This window comes from Carya illinoinensis, chromosome 10 (genome assembly GCF_018687715.1).
Source record: "Carya illinoinensis cultivar Pawnee chromosome 10, C.illinoinensisPawnee_v1, whole genome shotgun sequence".
NCBI classification, from domain to species: domain Eukaryota; kingdom Viridiplantae; phylum Streptophyta; class Magnoliopsida; order Fagales; family Juglandaceae; genus Carya; species Carya illinoinensis.
In genome coordinates this window covers 10,416,355-10,433,097 of record NC_056761.1, presented here as the reverse complement: position 1 = coordinate 10,433,097, position 16,743 = coordinate 10,416,355, and the positions used below count along the sequence as shown (strand labels likewise).

The following is a 16,743-nucleotide window of genomic DNA, read 5'->3' as shown; positions in this document are numbered from 1 at the left end:
TATGATCAGCTTTGGAGAGCTTTGTTCACACGCTAAGCGGTTTTTAGCCAAAAAGACTTCTCCAACAACATAATATATATATATATATATATATATATAGGTACATATATATTACATATTCTCACGCTTTTCACTCATCCCTACAGCAAGCATGAGATCATCGATGCAACAGATGGATCGGTGGGCTATGTTGGTTCCTTGATTTGCGTTCGTTTTCATCTCTCTATTTTTAGGCTTCCGAAGACCACAAAGGCATTGGCAATTCCATCTTTTTCGTTTTTAACTGATCATCTCACCACCTCTTTGACTTTTGCGTCTCCTTTTCCAACTCTCCCTGCACTGACATACGTCCACTAACTACCCTTTCCATTGCCTCTCTTTCTCCAACTCATCCCAGGGCAGCCTAAGGATTCACCATCCCATTAATATAAATTGAATGAAAGAAAAAGAATTCATTCTGCATCACATATTCATATGGAATCATCAACCCAATGCCCTTAATTTTCATTATTAAACTTGGCAAAATAAGGATCAAGACCCCGGTGTCAGGTGGGAAAAAAATTGGACATATGAATGAGTTTTACAGTATTTATCGAGTGGTTAATGCTGCCCGAAAAAATTCACATGAATTAGTTCTCAGATAGTAGAGATCTTCTTCATGCTTATTCCATTGAGTGGCTGCTTCTCTATTCTAATAGACAAATAATGATCCAAAAATCCCATATCTTACACCGGTTCTGCCCTGTAAAATTGCATTGTACAGCTTGTCATGATCTGGGTCGTCTTCTTCTTGAAGCTCAAACCCTAAGCGGACCAAGCACGTGAGTCTCTGTGATAAAATTTTGGCGTACTTGCTACTGTACCAATACCAAACACGAGAAACTAAAACACCCTTTGATTTGTTGGTTTCGGCCCGTTTGAGTGTCTCCACCATATTAAACCAAACCTTGTGCTGCAACTCTCAAAAACTGCCAAAGCAAAAAAAAAGGTTGGCGCCCACTGCATCAATCTTCCTCTGTAGTCTGTACTCCGCTTCCATCCATCCCCTTATAAGCCATTAATTCACCAAACTAAAACCATCCACTTCTCAAAAACCATACCCACAAAGCTTAATCAGCTTCCTCAGTTTCCTGATCAACTATCTACACTACACTATTGGAGTTTCTCCTCTGAACTGATCAGAAAAGAAATGCCAGGAAATGCCACCCTTCACCCTCATAAACCCTCATTTGGGTCCAAACTTTCTCACCCAAATTACAAGAATCGGCCTGAATTGTTACCGGGGCATGCTTGTGTCAAAGCCCCACGCAGGAACATCACACTGTGTGCTGCCACTGCAACAGAAAGCGTAGGTGGGTCTGTGAGGACAGTGAACTCATCATCATCCACTCCATTCTCATTCTCATTGACAACCGTTGCTAGGAGAACGCTCTACCAACTGCTCCAGGTGAAGGAAACCGCCTCACCAACCGAGATCAAAGCAGCATACCGTAGTTTGGCAAAGCAGTACCATCCGGACGCCGTCCATTCATCCTCCGATCCTGATGTTCGGGGTTTCATAGAGATTCACAATGCTTATGCAACATTATCTGATCCTGTGGCTCGGGCTCACTACGATTTGTCAATCGGTGCTGCTACTAGTGCTGCCGCACCTGCACGTCCTTATAGGTACGCGGCAGGATTCCCTAGTCCCACTAGAAGGTGGGAAACTGATCAGTGTTGGTAGAATTACTACCTGTTTTGTATGAAAGAAACTGCAGTTGAACACCGATCTCGTGCTTTTTAATCGGTTCCAACTCATCCCCCATTGCTGCGTACGTCTTCAGGATGGCTGTTTATTACATAGTTAACGACATTACTAATAGACAACCTTGACACCCACTTCTGAACGATAATAACACCGCCCACATCCACTCATCCAGGCATAATTTGCCATGCAAATCGAATACAGGCTTTGGCCGAAAGTTCGAGGTTAGAACAAAAGGAAAAGCAAAAAACCCAACCACCAAGAAAAGGAGAATAGAAAAAATGATCAGTTTTCATGTGATGTTCTTCAAAAGGGCAAAACAAAGCTGCAAAAGATCTATTTCACACAGGTAATCAAGATGCCATCTCATTAAAGAAGCTATACTATCTATCCGGGGACTTTCTAGATTTCTGTACAACCCAATGTTTCCACTTACAACTTTGCAATGAATATAGAGACAAGATCGGGAGAATCATTTACAGCTCATTAACACAGAGTTGATGACATGCATAAGAAGGCGGATGCTGCTGGTTTCTGAAGCAGAGGTGGTTGGTAGGTTGCGATGATGACCCAGTATCTGGTATACCTGCTCAAAAATGGGATGCACATGCACTGTAATCGTTGGATCTGCTGGGTTTACGGCAACAGCTATATCTGTCATCCATGTCAGCTTTCTGGGTGTTTCGTTGCCAATATCATAAGCCAATTGTTGGAGAAGAGCTAGCAGAACTCCTTGGCTCAAAGGGAGTGGCACCGTTGACAAAATTCTTTGTAAATCAACCTGGTGGAAGAGGTCCAAAAATGAGAACCGGGTTATTAAAGCCAACAATGAGTGTACTCAATACTAGAAATTTAAATAAATTTCCCGATATTTCTCTTTACTTATTTTTTTGTTGTGTCTTTTTAAGCACTAAATTTATTAGAAAAGCTTGAAAGCTGCACCACCCTAATAAAGGGGCAGTAAAAACAAGTAATGCAAGAAAAGAAAACATGAAAGACATCTGCAGTTTAGCAACTCTAGATTAGAAGTTGTACAGTGCTCATTCATATTAATTCCTCACTAGAACACATTTTTCATAAGCGTTGGTCCATGAGGAGGAATAAAGTCCCATACTGCAAATATCAAGAATAGTCAACTAAAAGATTTAGTTCTGGGAGACTTGACAAGAGCTGCTCTCGTACGGCAGATTGGTTTACTCTATATGCAGCACCTCCAATTCTCACTGGCGGCCATACATGGCTTGGCAATGAAATTATTAATACTTTGGGGTGTGTTCAGAGCAGAGAATACCTGAGAACATAACCACGAAACTATTGAGACATCCCTTCTGTGAAGGGCTCCGGTGAATGCTTCTTCAAATTTACACTCAGCTATCAATCTAGACAGTTCTTTAGTTGGATCCAAAGGTGCCTCACCCTACACAGACATGACCCTCGACATGTCAGTAAGCCCAAAAAAGAAGGATACAATTGCAGACTCAGAAAGAAGCTTATATGCATGTACCATCTCGTGAAGACCAGCCAATGGCCCATTGCTCATTTGTGTTACCAAGGGATTTACTGCTTTTGAGTTGGCACCTGCCGCTGCAATGGCTAATAACTGTCGTTGGCCGTCAGCCAATTCTCCACTCAATGTTTGAGTGATTGCTGATGCCGAATTAATTGCATCCTTTGAATCCATGAATAGCATTAGAAGATCAGTACACAAGTTTACAAGTAAGATGTGACATTTGAAGCATACACCAAACGTCCAAAAAAGTACAATACAAAATGTCGTGGTTCTACTCCTGTTACCAACCAGGTGCAATCTACATGGTAGAATGGTAAAATTGCCAGTATCCCTTCGACATATCCATTAAAAATGCAGTTTGGAGATTAATAGAGCCTAGTCAAATGACCAAAACATACAAATCAAACAGCCGATACATAAGATGTAAATGCACTAGATCAGGAGTTTGCTATTGCAATAGAATTTTGGGTAAAAATGAAGTTTATCGAAGAGACATCCATCCCATTGTCTTTTAAAAAGCTGACTCATATCACACCACAAAAATTTAATACCTTAGAATCATTTGGAAATAAGATGGAAAAGTTCAGTAGTGGAGGAAATAAGATGGATAAGAGACCTTCACAAAATTCCAAGACAACCTATTAAATGGATCATCTTTTTGGTTCTTCACACAATGACAACTCCACTCCCAATCTGGAAAGACACCTATCAAACCTTAGAGGTGTTTTCGCACAATCATTTTGATAATGCATATCACTATGATACGAATTATGTGCCTTTTGTTTCTAACTACATCATCTACATTGCCTTTAACGCTTGTTTTCTTCACCCAAATGATGCAAATGAAATATGAAAGAGTAGGTGCCATTTAGTCATTGATAAAGATGCAAAATGGTTGTTTAACGTCCAATGATTACATCATGCAGTGGGAAATATATCCAATTAGTGCAGCATAACATGCAGGAAAAAAAAAAAATCTTCTTCCTCCTAAATATCATGTTAAGCTACACATACCCTTAGAGCAATGGCAAGTGGAGAATGTGTAGCCTCAAACTGCTGCTGAGCAGCAGTTGTATGTTTGCTAAGCCCCTTCTGGAATGTGATATCAACTTGGTCAAACATAGCTTTGCATGAAATCTCAAATGCAGGAATGATTGCAGCTTCCAAGCTAGACCTTAATGCATCCTGCAGTATACATACCAATATTTATCATCAGAACCAAAGATACTGCCTGATCCACCACTTTCACTCAAAAGAAGGGCTTATGACAAGAGAAGTGATATTCATCATCCTTTAAACCAGCACCCTCACATCATCATCTAATATGACATCAACTGATTGAAAAACTATTCATCCTCTAGTTATCTCACAATCATTTGATACCGTGTTATGGGATGATGAGTGATAAGCAGCACATATTATTTGACAAATCATATCACCAAGTCAAGAAACAACCAAGATGGAAGAGGAGAAGAGGGGGGGGGGGGGGGGGGGGATTATTTCAATTCACCCAAAATACACTACCAATAAGTAAAAGCAAGAATTTTATACATCCTCCTAAATTAATCATTTTAAATTACTTGAGACACATGAATTTGTTACATATACAAAGTTCCTGGTAACTCATCTAGGCTTACATGAGTGAGCTAATACAGTTTGAATTTGGAGGTGTGATTCAAAGGAGATAGAGGTGACTAGGAAACAAAAGTCAAGGTAATATAAGATCGAATACTTGAAGGTAATGGTGTGAATTTGTTGGTTGCTTGGTCACCACTGACAGGGGATTTCACAAAGCTCAATGTAGATGGTGGGTCACTTGGAAATCCTGAGATGGCCGGTGAGGGTGGTGTTGTCAGTAACGCGCAGGGCGGGTTCTTGGGGGCTTTGCTCATTCTTATGGTCAGGCTACAAATAATATTGTTGAGTGTAGAGCAGTGCTTGATGGGCTTTATCTTTGTCAACAGTTTGGATTGCAAAATGTTTTAGTTGAGTCGGATTCTAGTGTGGTGATGGGATGGTTTATCTCGGGGATTTGTAAATATTGGTACTTGTGGGATTTTTGGGAAGAAGCGCGTTCTATTATCTCTTCGATGAATGTTTAGTTTAAGCATGTGTTTAGAGAAGCTAATATGGTAGCGGATTTTTTAGCAAAACATGGGGCAAGTGGCGGGGATTTGGGATTTTTTTGGTGAGGACTTTGGTTCGAGTAGATTGAAGGGGATTATACGTATAGATAGGTTAGGTATTCCTTATGTTAGATATTAGTGGAGTTGGTTTGGGTTTGTCGTGTTGATTTGCTTGTTACCACGGTATTCCTCTGTCATAAATGAGGATTTTTAATAATATTGGGAGGGGATCACTCATGGACAGGTGACCTTCGTCTCTCTCTCTCTCTCTCTCTCTCTCTCTCTCTTCTTCTTCTTCTTCTTCTTCTTCTTTTTTGATCTAATACTTGAAGGCTCCTTCATCTGAACAGTTTTGGAAGCCAAGCAATCTATCTATAGATTCAAAACCACAGGGAATGAAACATCAGAACTAGGGCATAAGGAGTACAAATCTAAAATGGAATGGCACATCCAATGTGTCAGAAGTCGTGAAGTTGCCAAGGAAGGAAGAATGCCATGTGAACGAATCCTGACTTTTGAGACAATTAGTCAATATATGCATCCTCAAATAATGTATCACTTAGATCCTTACATTTCTTTCTAGAAATTTTCTTTTAGATATAATTGCATCTCTTGTACATGTTTAAAAAATGGTAAAGATTTTTTTTCAGAAGTCAATAATTGTAAGTAATTCTGAATTGATTTATTTCATTTTTCTTTTTTGAATAAAACTTCAATAGTAATCTGAATTATTATCTTGCATATAAAATTTTACATTATTACAGAACAATAAAACTAGGTGAACTAATTCAAACTTAAATCATTACAACATCTAGCTCAGTGTTTCAACTTTTTCCTACATGAGTAGTAGGAAATATTCTCAACATCCAAAGCATATTTGAAATATTCTCAACATCTGAGAGTAAGGTATATAAGAAGGTTCAGGCAAAGAAGAAAGGTTTCACATGATATTTGCTCCAAATACTACTGATCTTTGTTTAGTTTGCCATTACCTGAAGAATTTGCTTCCCTGAAATTTGAAACTGTGCTTGAATTTGCCTAGTCACCGTACCTTCGAGTTTTGAACTAACTGACTTCTCTAGTTGGTTCACCGCCTTATCTCCTACTCCTTTCTGCATTGCACACAAAATAAAGCTTATTCCGACACATCTATGATGCAGAAAAATTAAGCCGTGTTACAGCAGCCTATAATGATTGAGAGCCTATGTTTGCTGTTGCATAAACATTTGAAGGAGCGAATCCATCTTAAAGAATGAACCTATTTATTAGTGCCATCACAGAAATTTATAAAACATGCTCCATCAGAAACTTTCGTAGTATTTTGACACATAAAAAAGAAATAGGGTAAAAAGGCTATCATGTCCAAACATCCTTCCAACGATTTCCTATTATTGAAACGATTATTGCCTTGTCTGCAATGGTTCCATTCTTTTTTTTATTGGCATTGGGTGTCCAAGAACAGCGTCCCAACTAATCCCAGAGGTGCACAGAACGTCTACAACTGTTCCATTAAAAAAGGTGGATTCCTCCAAAGAAGGAAAAATGAAAACACGGGGAGAACTAAACATTGAAATATCAATAAGACACCCAAACACACTCAAACTTGAACAAGCTTTAACATTAGAACCTGGAATGAGTCCATAATAGATGATGACACGGTTTTTTCCACAATTGGAGTAATTGCACGAGCGACAGCTGGCCCAATTAAAGCTATTTCCTTCTTTAAAGTTTTCTCAAGCACAGCTGGCAAGTCCTTGTTCATATGATTTGTGATCAGGTTTGTTATTTGCTGCATACGGTCATGTTCTAATTTCTCATGCTTTGTGTTTTCCTCTTGGAAACGAGCACACAAAGCATCAGTGTTAGCCCTGATAACTTTCTCCATGCTTCGGCCCAAGGATCCCTCTAGTCTTTTACCTTCTTTCGAAAATGAGCCAGAAACAATCACATTCATCTGCTTCTGCATTTCCTTTTGTGTGCTCATTAACTGAAAAATATGAAAAAACCATTAGTCCAAAAGTACCACATTAGGACTATCGATTGTTGAAAACAAATGAGATATGAATATTTAGAAAGCAGAAAAATATACAGAGAGGGGAGCTGTTTTTAAATATAAAGTATGGTGTAATCATTATGTTTATGGTAAAATCATTAATCTTAGAAGTATCCAGTTCATTGAACCATAAAATATGACACTGTTAACCACTAATATTTGGTACACGCACTGAAGCATTCATATGCCATACCATATAAGCTATGACATCAAATTAGAAGAAAAACACAGAGATATCATATGTATCAAGTAGTGGATGTACAGGATCTGGCTGCAGTTTGCATGACAGGCAATTTGTTTTCAGGCTATAATATCAAAAACATAAGAGCCAATCTGTTATTTATTCTCAATGAACTAGAACAACTTCTGAAAGGCAATAATATTTAACATGTAAATGAATATTCTATCTAAAGGAAAATTAAGTGGTCATTGTAGTTAACAGTTTAAATGCAAAAATCCATTCAAACTGATATTATCCCAGATTAAACCACCACATTTCTAATACAAACATGACAAGGAATTGGTATCTAAAGCATGAGATGAAACAATTATTTTATTTTATTTTATTTTCAATTTAAGTAGCATGAGATTAAACAACCTATATACTGTATTTAGCAAAGCTCCTCAACAACAGCCAAAAATGGTCAAGCCCAAAAATATCATATTGGTGAACTGATCCCACTCAGTATTGCATTAAGCTCATGAAAATGTATCCACTAGTACTACAATATTTATCACGGCAGCTAGCAGGGCAGGCATTGCCTGTGAGATGCCCAAAGAGTCCCAAATCTTTCTATGTTGGACCTAGAAATTTAAAACAATCACCTGATCAATCATTGCCTGCATAGCCAATAACTGAGGCAAAGCAGCTTCTATAGACGGGGCACCTGAGCTGCCACCTGGTTCGTTTGATGAATCTGCGTAGTTAAAAGGACTTGGAGAAGGGGAAGATGAACCAGACACTTGAGCATTTTTACCCCTTTGTCTCTTTCCTTTCGGAGCTGGTGCAGGAGATGGCAAAACTGCAATGGGAGTTTCTGATTCGCCAACCTTTGTGGGTACATCTTTCGTCGTGTCTTGAGCTTCTTCCACAGACGTGTTAGGAGGTTGGTTTGGTGCCTTAGTAATACCGACATCATTAGCTTGCCGTGATCTCTCCACATTGTAAGTTCCCACAAAACAATCTCTAGCCATCTGAATGCCAAGATCTGATGCCTGGGAATAAAACGATTTCTCCTTTTTCTCTGCAACCATAATGTGAGAATCTCTCTGACAGTCAAACTCATTATTTTGACTGCTACCTGTCTCATCAATGACTTTAACCTCTACTTCAGGACTTTCTGCATCATTGTTTACTGCCACATCTTGAACCTTTGCCTCTACCACATTCACAACTTGACTAATTTGGGTATTCTCAGATGATGAAGAAACTGTAGATAATAGCTCTGATGGAGTTACCAGATGCGTTGGCTGTTTAAAGACTATTGGAGGATTGGGAACCATAGAAATACCACTCGGTGCAGTACTTTTATCACCCTTCTTCAAATTTTCATCTAAGCTAGGCACGTCAGCCATGCTATCTTTGACAAAGTTCATTCTCCGATCAGATGAATATTCAGGAGCTGACTGGTCATCACCATGATCAGTGAGAGGCGGATTAGTCTCATTGCTATTTAATGGGCTTCTAAAACCAGATAATTTGCGACTTAATCTTGGACTCAAAGGAAGGGGAGGTGATATAGTGTGGATATTTTCTGCTGTAACATGAGAAGGAAAATCACTTGGCATTGTTTCCACACCAGAAAGAGCAACTTCCAGCAAGCTAGTAACCTCAGAAGAAGCCAAGTTTGCAGGAAGGCTCACTACCAGGCCAATTTCAGTGCTGCTCGAAAGAATAGGTGGCATAGGAGTTGCATTAACAACAGATATCTCAGTCGGTTTACATCCGTGAGGTGGTTCGAAAGAAGCAGAACCATCAGAAGCATCAAATACACGAGAAACAGTGGAGTCAGATTTCTCCAACTCCACATCGTCTAGGGGTGGTGGCAGGCACTGAGATAGGTGAAGTGCATATTGCTGAATGGCTTGTGTTTGGACACAGTAGACCTGGACAATATGTTCTCCATCTGGTAAACTGTCGCTAGTTCCAGTAAGACTCAAGATAGGCATAGTGACCGTAAACTCAGAAATATAATCCATGCGGGTTGCAGCTGGATTAGGTCCATATTCTATGTGTACAGCATATATAGCATTCTTCTTGGCATTTGCAAGTAATAAAAGGCCTGCATGGGGCAACGATATGACTTGATTAAAGAATGTATCCTCAGTCTTGGGTTCAGAAGAACTCTTTATATCCAAAGTTTGAGTACACTTCCATGATTCAGTATCACTAGGCAACAACCACCCCTCCTCACCCGCAGAGGTCCATATTTTCACTTCCCGATTCAGTGGCCCCTGAAAAGAAACAAAGAGAAGGAAAGAAATAACAGGTGCACTGATCATAATGTGTACTGCCATCTTGAACTTTACCAGAATAAACAATCTATTCGAAAAGCATCCTGAGTCATAGCATGAAGGTTACCATGTTTGGCATAAAGGGATAGAATAAGAGCATATACCGCTGTAATAAGAACAATGTGATCAGGACGGTGAGGGGCAGTCAAGAATGTCACAGAATGCACAGGATTGCTATCATGGGGCTTGAATACTGCAAGTGGTAATGCCTTGCGGTCTGCCCAAATCTTCACCTGTGGCAGAAGATCAGTGGCTGATGAGTAAGCAACAGAGAAGCAATAATGAACAAAGCATAGTGGTGTATATTTCTTTATGGAAGGCATTGGCATGAGAGGAGAGGTAAAACAAGAAAACAGACCGAGCCATCAATTGATGCTGAAGCTAAGCGGCTGGTCATCCATTGGCACATTGACAACTCTGTAACTTCATGATCATGTTTACCAACCAATTGGATCCCATCAATTAGTTCATCAATGGAGCATTTAAGAGGTTCCTCTGCCGAAAATACTTCCCCCTTTCCAACTTTTGTGTTGTCAATTTTAAGGATATAACTTCCAATAGCAACCATCAAAATTTCCTGTGAAGCAATTCTCAGTGGTCAACTATAAAGATACACACAACTAACAACCAAGGAAAATAAGCCAAAGATACACAATGTACAAAAATAAAAAGCACATTAGAGGATAACTTAATTGATAACATAAATTACAAACTAATTAGTACTTGTTTGTGAGGATGCCAACACACTTGTGGGTGGACCGATTCCCCTTCTACTTCTATATGGATAGCAATAACAATTTTGCCTGTAATTTGAGGTTTGTCTTCCTCATCTGGGCCCTCATCGATCTTCCATACAAAAACTCGTCCATCTACACCAGCACTGAAGAAAATGAAAACCATAAATTTCTGGTAAAAAGACTAATGAAGAAGAGGAAAAATACAAGTTTGAGATAAAGGTCTGCCTGGCCAAAAGGTGAACATCCTCGGCAAAGAAAGCCATATCAGTTACCCTCTGCATGACATACACAAATATTCATAACACAAAAAACATAGTAATCTTGAATATGTTTAGAGGGTAATGCACATATATATGATCCCCCATCCACACCAGATTGAACAAAAGCTAGAGGATAAAAAGGTGATTAAGTCTCGCCCATATTTCAGAGAAAGAGAATTCATATATAACCTATCCAAAGCTGCAACTGGTTTGAGAATGGTGTAAATAACTGCAAGAAAAAAAATTCAAATTCGCAAAACCGAAAAAACACAAGTTCAGATTTGAAATTGAAAACCAAAGTGCCGCCGTATTCTGCATTTGGTCACTGAAATGAACACCTAATATAAGGTGAAGTGCGAAAAAGAAAGTGACTAAAGCAGCTTCTAGGAACTGCTAGTTAATACTTTCACTTGTGATTTAAAAAGAAATGTTCTTTTTTTAAGTGTAACGTTCCTTCAAAAATTGTGCGAGTGAGAAGTTTCTCCTGGCAATGCCCTGCAGTTCTCACAACATGAATTCAAAATTTCCAACTTGCAACCGCTGAAGAAAATAATGAAAAGTGAAATAAAAAAAGCCATGATTCCAACTGAAAAAGTAACGGTAGTAGGCGTAAGGTACTCTGCTATACTCTGATTTAGAAGAAACAGAAGGAGAAGAGATCTCATAAGCTATATAAAAGATGAAATGACACGAGTATAGAAGTGGGTACTAGAAGAAGAACAAACCTGTGTGTGGCCACGAAGCAAAGATCTTAACGCGGTATTTATGTTGAGGACGCGTATATTACCCAGCTTGAGACCATAACATATGTAAGATCTATTAACAGCAATCTGACGGCCAAGAACTAGGCCGGGATCGGAGCCGTACTTGGTGATGGGAGTGACTTCAAGCTGGGGCTGCACTTCGCCTTGCAGGCGGGCATCGATGTCGTAAACAACACGGTCACCGATCAAATGGCGTCCCTTGGGGAGTTTGGTGCTGAGTAACCGGGTGGGAGGTGGTACGGAAAGGATAGTGTTCGAAGGCGAGGGTGAAGACGAAGACGGCGAAGGGAAGGGCATAGAAAGCTGAGGGAAATCAAGATTATTATTGGAGTTGGAGGGGGAGGAAGGAGGATTTTGGGTTGTCAAGAGAGCCATCAAACGGGCACTATTGGGAAGAAGCTGGTGCTGCTGCTGCTGCTGGAAATGGTCAAGTGGAGAAGGTGGGTAAGGGAGGAAGTGGGGGTGGAAGGGGAAAGAAGGGCCAGTGGGTGGAGGATATGAGGATGAAGGCATGAGATAAGGAGTAGATGAAGTAGGAGCAGGAGTAGGAAAAGATGGGGAGGAATTCAAATTTCCAGAAGGAGAAGGAAATGGAGAAGAAGAAGTAGGAAGTGTAGGAGGAGGAGGATTGGGTGAGGGTTTAAAGAGCTTCTGCACATCAATCTGTTGATTTTGATTCTGAAGAAGATTTTGGTTTTCGGGAGAGGAAGCCATGATCCCCCCTGATTAAAATCTGAAAAAGAGAATGTGGATGATGGGAATGATTCTTCCTCTTAATCTTCCAATCTTCTTCTTCGACTTCCACTCTGATGCATTTATAAAATACTCCTGACTTGAAAATAAATTAATATCTTTTGCCACAGACACAGTCACTGTCTCACAGAGATAGAGAGAGACAGGGAAACAGAGAAAGAGACTCGTGCTTGGCAATGGCAATCGAGAGAAACGGGAAGCGGGGACATAAACATTATTAACAAGTTTATATAATTATTTACGAGGTTTTTGATTGATTCTTTGTTTGTTTATTACCCAAAACAATAATGGCGGATAGAAAGAAAGAAAGAAAGAGAATGATATGCAAAGTCGATGGCATCATCATCAACACCACCATCCCATCTATCACTTCCCATTTTCTTTAACCATCTTCTATTACTCTCACAACTCCCGGAGACGTACATGTACCTCCGGCTGACCTAGCTCGCCGGCTCACGCGCCGATCCTGCCCTTTTGGACGTGTTCAAAGCAAGACATGATCCTTATCAATCACCAGGCTCTAGCGATTCATTTCATCCTATGATACCATTAATCATCTCTCCTACTTTTTCACTGTTCTAATTGCTTTTTCTGCTTAGAAGAAAAAATCAAGATGCATTGGCTGCTATTAGTTGATCGTATCATGATCGACCTACTCGGAACGGATGAATAAAGTAGGCTAGACACGATGGCTAATGCCTTTTGATAGAACCCACGATGTGTAAAACAGTAAAAAGCCCCCAACATCAGCATACCATATATATGTAGATCATCATAAAAGAAGACAGTACATTCCTTGCATTTTCACAATTTCGTAATCCTTTTCAACACGGCTACTAATGAATGAAACAACTGTTAAATTTACAATCGAATAGAAAAAGACATCAGGATGGATCATTATACATATATCTCGTATTCTGGACATATAACAAGCGGAAAAGGGAAGAATAAAAAGCACAAGAAAAATAGATATATTGCTTTCGGTTCAGCAAATGAGATCTCAAGCTACTTCAACCGCAACAGCCTCCGCCTTGAGAAGAAGAGCCATCTCTGCCTCCTGATGGTCCTGGGATTCCACCGTATCCAACCTTTATTCCATAAGACTGCAAATAACACCAGACTAGTGGATTAGCACACCATTTTTACAGCCATCACCGGTCTTACATTAGAATTCATATTTTCATGTTTGTGTCATTGCCAAGGATTTTTCTCACTTTATTGGAAGCATAAATTTCCTTCCATGCCAATAGCAAGATGTTACAATACCATATCTCGCCAACATTAGGATGCAAAATAGAGTAGCAGGCAGTGACTGAATGGTGAAGGAGGGGCGTGTGTGAAGGAGAGCTAACCTCATTTGATACATCAAAAACTCCATCCTGAATCTTCTTGTAAATGGTAGCAGCTGTTTTTATAAATGCCTGCACAAATCCATTTGCTATAAAAAACTAAGATAACAAAACAAACCTCAATTATTGTATATCGTTCCACTTTTTGTCACAAGTACACTCTCAAACATATAAGCTCAATATGTTCTCACCTCCTCAACGTTCTGAGCAGTTTTAGCAGAGGCCTCCATGAAAATCAACCCATGCTCCTTTGCAAACTGCTCCCCTTCCTCTGTGCTCACTGCCCTTCTGTGAGCCAAATCGCTCTTATTACCAATAAGCATTATAGTCATGTTTGCATTTGCATGTTGCCTTGCATCTTCCAGCCAGCTAGCCAAGTGGTTAAAAGTCTCCCTCCTGAGTAAACAATCAAAACTGTCATCCCAATGCCTTATGGCTTATGTCAACTACAAAGCACAAATGATAAAACATAACAATAAAATCCGAAGCTCTCTACATACATTTCTACATGCATCTTAGTCAGACAATAAAATCTGCTTGAGGACACTATATTAAACCAGGCAGGGACCTATAGAACCTGGCCCCTTTATATTATGGAATTATCATCCTACTTTCTTAGCCAATACTGATTTTATTTTGCAACACACCAATTTGTACAGAGATTTTAAGGGCAAAGCAAATGTACTGATGAGATGACATATATGTTTGAAAATAGTAAATTATCATTAAATCACCATCTAGTTATATGTTTCATCATCATGCTAGAACAACATCTTTTTAATTCCCTCAACAACGAGGGAAAAGTTCATTCTACAGCACAAAGTTGAAAATTTAAGTGGCTATTTAGATTCAGAAACCATCTTATCTCATCTCATCTCATCATTACAATATTTCCAAATTTCCACACAATACAATAAACAATTCAACTTTTTCAAATCTCAATTCAACGTTTTTAAATCTCAAAACAATAGTAATATTTTATTCAACTTTCAACTTTCATCTAAAACCATTTCATCTCATTTCACTATTCAAACAGCCCCTAAGTGTTTTGTATAAAACCATAATTCGAATGAAAGCTCAAATTGAAATGGAAGCAATACCTGGTAATATCATATACAAGCAATGCACCAGCAGCCCCCCTATAATAGGACCTCGTAATAGATCTGAAGGATTCTTGACCAGCCTGGAATATTTCCAAGAAAACTTCAGCAGTTAAAACTTCAATAACATAAGGTGCAAAATAGAATACCTCAACAAATCTATAGAAATTGAAGCAATACAGCAGGAAAACAAAGACAACAAAAAAAATTCATAATTTTTTTTTTTTAAATAATGTTGGGGAGCCTCTCCGAGTCAGGACCTTCGAACCCACCCCTGTAGAGTAAATCCCGATCCCATGCACCGCACACTTGGAAGTTTCTCTATATGGAACTGGTTAAATCGTTGGCTTTTCACCGGGAGGGTGTAGCCCCAAAAGATTTTTTGCACTCATGAGATGTTAATCCTTGGGCCTTGAAGAAAATGATACCCCAAGACCAAGACCTTCAACACTTGGGCCAACTCCTTAGGGTTAAAAATAAATAAAAAATAAATAAAAAATAAAAAAGCCCATAAATACAACTTATATACATGTTTGAGAAAGAAGCAACCAATTTCATTATAATAATAAAAACCAAGTTTTGATAATGGATCCGGATGCCATTTGACTAGTTGTTTTATCTGGAAGTTTGCCTCAAAGTCCAAACTAGGCGTCTTCTTTTCAACAGCATCCAATAATTTACACTAGCATGTAAACTAGAATAAGTTTCCAAAAAAACGTGTGTAATTTAAAATCTACAGCAGCTAATAGCTATCTATAGAATTTAAGTCCGCGATATTGCAAAGCGGGGATGAAAAGAGAGAAAGAGTACAAACCGTGTCCCAGATTTGAAGCTTAATGGGTTTATTGTCAATGGTAATCATCCTGGCCCCAAACTCCACACCAATGGTTAGATCATGCACTGGCTGGAACCGCTTGTCCGTGAACTGTAGCAGAAGACATGATTTTCCAACTCCTGCCCAACAAACAAGCAAACAAACTCGAATCAACAGAGAAATCACAACCAGATCGAAATCGAGGCCACGGAAATTAATCCATTCTGAATGAAAGAATACATCGATTCGATTCACAAGATCTAAATCGAATTTCGAGATAGAATGATAAAGAAAAAAAAATACCGGTATCACCGATGATGATGTACTTAAAGAGATAAGCGTATGACATTTCGATTCCGTCGTCACTCGGGCGAGCTACACACAGAGATCACTCCAATCTTCAAAAGCCCTTGGGAGAGAATCCCCGAAAAAGTTTTCGGTTTTGGGAATTCGAATTCCGATATATCTGCTCAGGTTCCAACGGAAAGCAGCCGAAAAAGAAAATAGAAGCAGAGAGAGGGAGAGAAACCGAGAGAAGGAAGGAAGGAATGAAAGAAAAGGAAGAGTTTTCCAGCGAGGCAAACGCGTCTTTACTGAGTTTAGCTGAGTCCATTGTCAAATCGTTACACTTGCTTATAAAGCTAATTAGAGTACATGATGGATTATGATGAATAATTAAATTTCTTCCCTCCACCTTTCAAAATAAAATAACATTTCTAATTAAAAACACACTACAAATTTTATGCTAAAGTTATAAAGAAAAATATATTAAAGATTATAGCAACTAAAAGAATTCTATCATATCCAGTTATTTTTACGTATTTAACTGATATAATTGACTAAAGAATTTATTTTATATTAAAAAAATAATTATATTATATATAATCATTTTTACGTATTCTTTATGCACATAAGTAATATAATATATAAAAACTACGTAAAAATAACTACATATAGAGCTGTTGTTATTGATATTGTTAAGTATCAATTTCTATTTAGAAAAGTACTAACTGTAT

At 38.8% G+C, this 16,743-nt stretch overlaps 3 protein-coding genes across 4 annotated transcripts; 1 reads left to right on the top strand and 2 right to left on the bottom strand.

Moving 5' to 3' along the window:
* Positions 1 to 711: 711 nt before the first annotated feature.
* LOC122278030 (chaperone protein dnaJ 11, chloroplastic-like) lies at positions 712 to 2,628 on the top strand. Its single transcript, XM_043088092.1, has one exon. It carries the CDS (start codon positions 1,190 to 1,192, stop codon positions 1,724 to 1,726), a length of 537 nt encoding a protein of 178 aa, XP_042944026.1. The 5' UTR covers positions 712 to 1,189; the 3' UTR covers positions 1,727 to 2,628.
* LOC122278028 (enhancer of mRNA-decapping protein 4-like) lies at positions 2,087 to 12,950 on the bottom strand. 2 transcript variants are annotated; one of them, XM_043088088.1, is made up of 12 exons: positions 11,673 to 12,950; positions 10,913 to 10,962; positions 10,674 to 10,830; positions 10,309 to 10,527; positions 10,055 to 10,183; positions 8,262 to 9,890; positions 7,011 to 7,370; positions 6,376 to 6,495; positions 4,272 to 4,442; positions 3,252 to 3,416; positions 3,039 to 3,164; positions 2,087 to 2,528 (listed from the first exon to the last, which is right to left on the bottom strand). In XM_043088088.1, exons 1-12 carry the CDS (start codon positions 12,423 to 12,425, stop codon positions 2,220 to 2,222), a joined length of 4,188 nt encoding a protein of 1,395 aa, XP_042944022.1. In that variant the 5' UTR covers positions 12,426 to 12,950; the 3' UTR covers positions 2,087 to 2,219. The 2 variants fall into 2 exon arrangements, with proteins under 2 accessions (XP_042944022.1, XP_042944023.1); XM_043088089.1 differs by having other exon boundaries at positions 10,674 to 10,819; positions 11,673 to 11,812.
* Positions 12,951 to 13,239: 289 nt separating this feature from the next.
* LOC122278029 (ras-related protein RABB1c-like) lies at positions 13,240 to 16,339 on the bottom strand. The gene is made up of 6 exons (XM_043088090.1): positions 16,031 to 16,339; positions 15,728 to 15,867; positions 14,914 to 14,996; positions 14,005 to 14,209; positions 13,817 to 13,885; positions 13,240 to 13,567 (listed from the first exon to the last, which is right to left on the bottom strand). Exons 1-6 carry the CDS (start codon positions 16,074 to 16,076, stop codon positions 13,475 to 13,477), a joined length of 636 nt encoding a protein of 211 aa, XP_042944024.1. The 5' UTR covers positions 16,077 to 16,339; the 3' UTR covers positions 13,240 to 13,474.
* Positions 16,340 to 16,743: the final 404 nt, after the last annotated feature.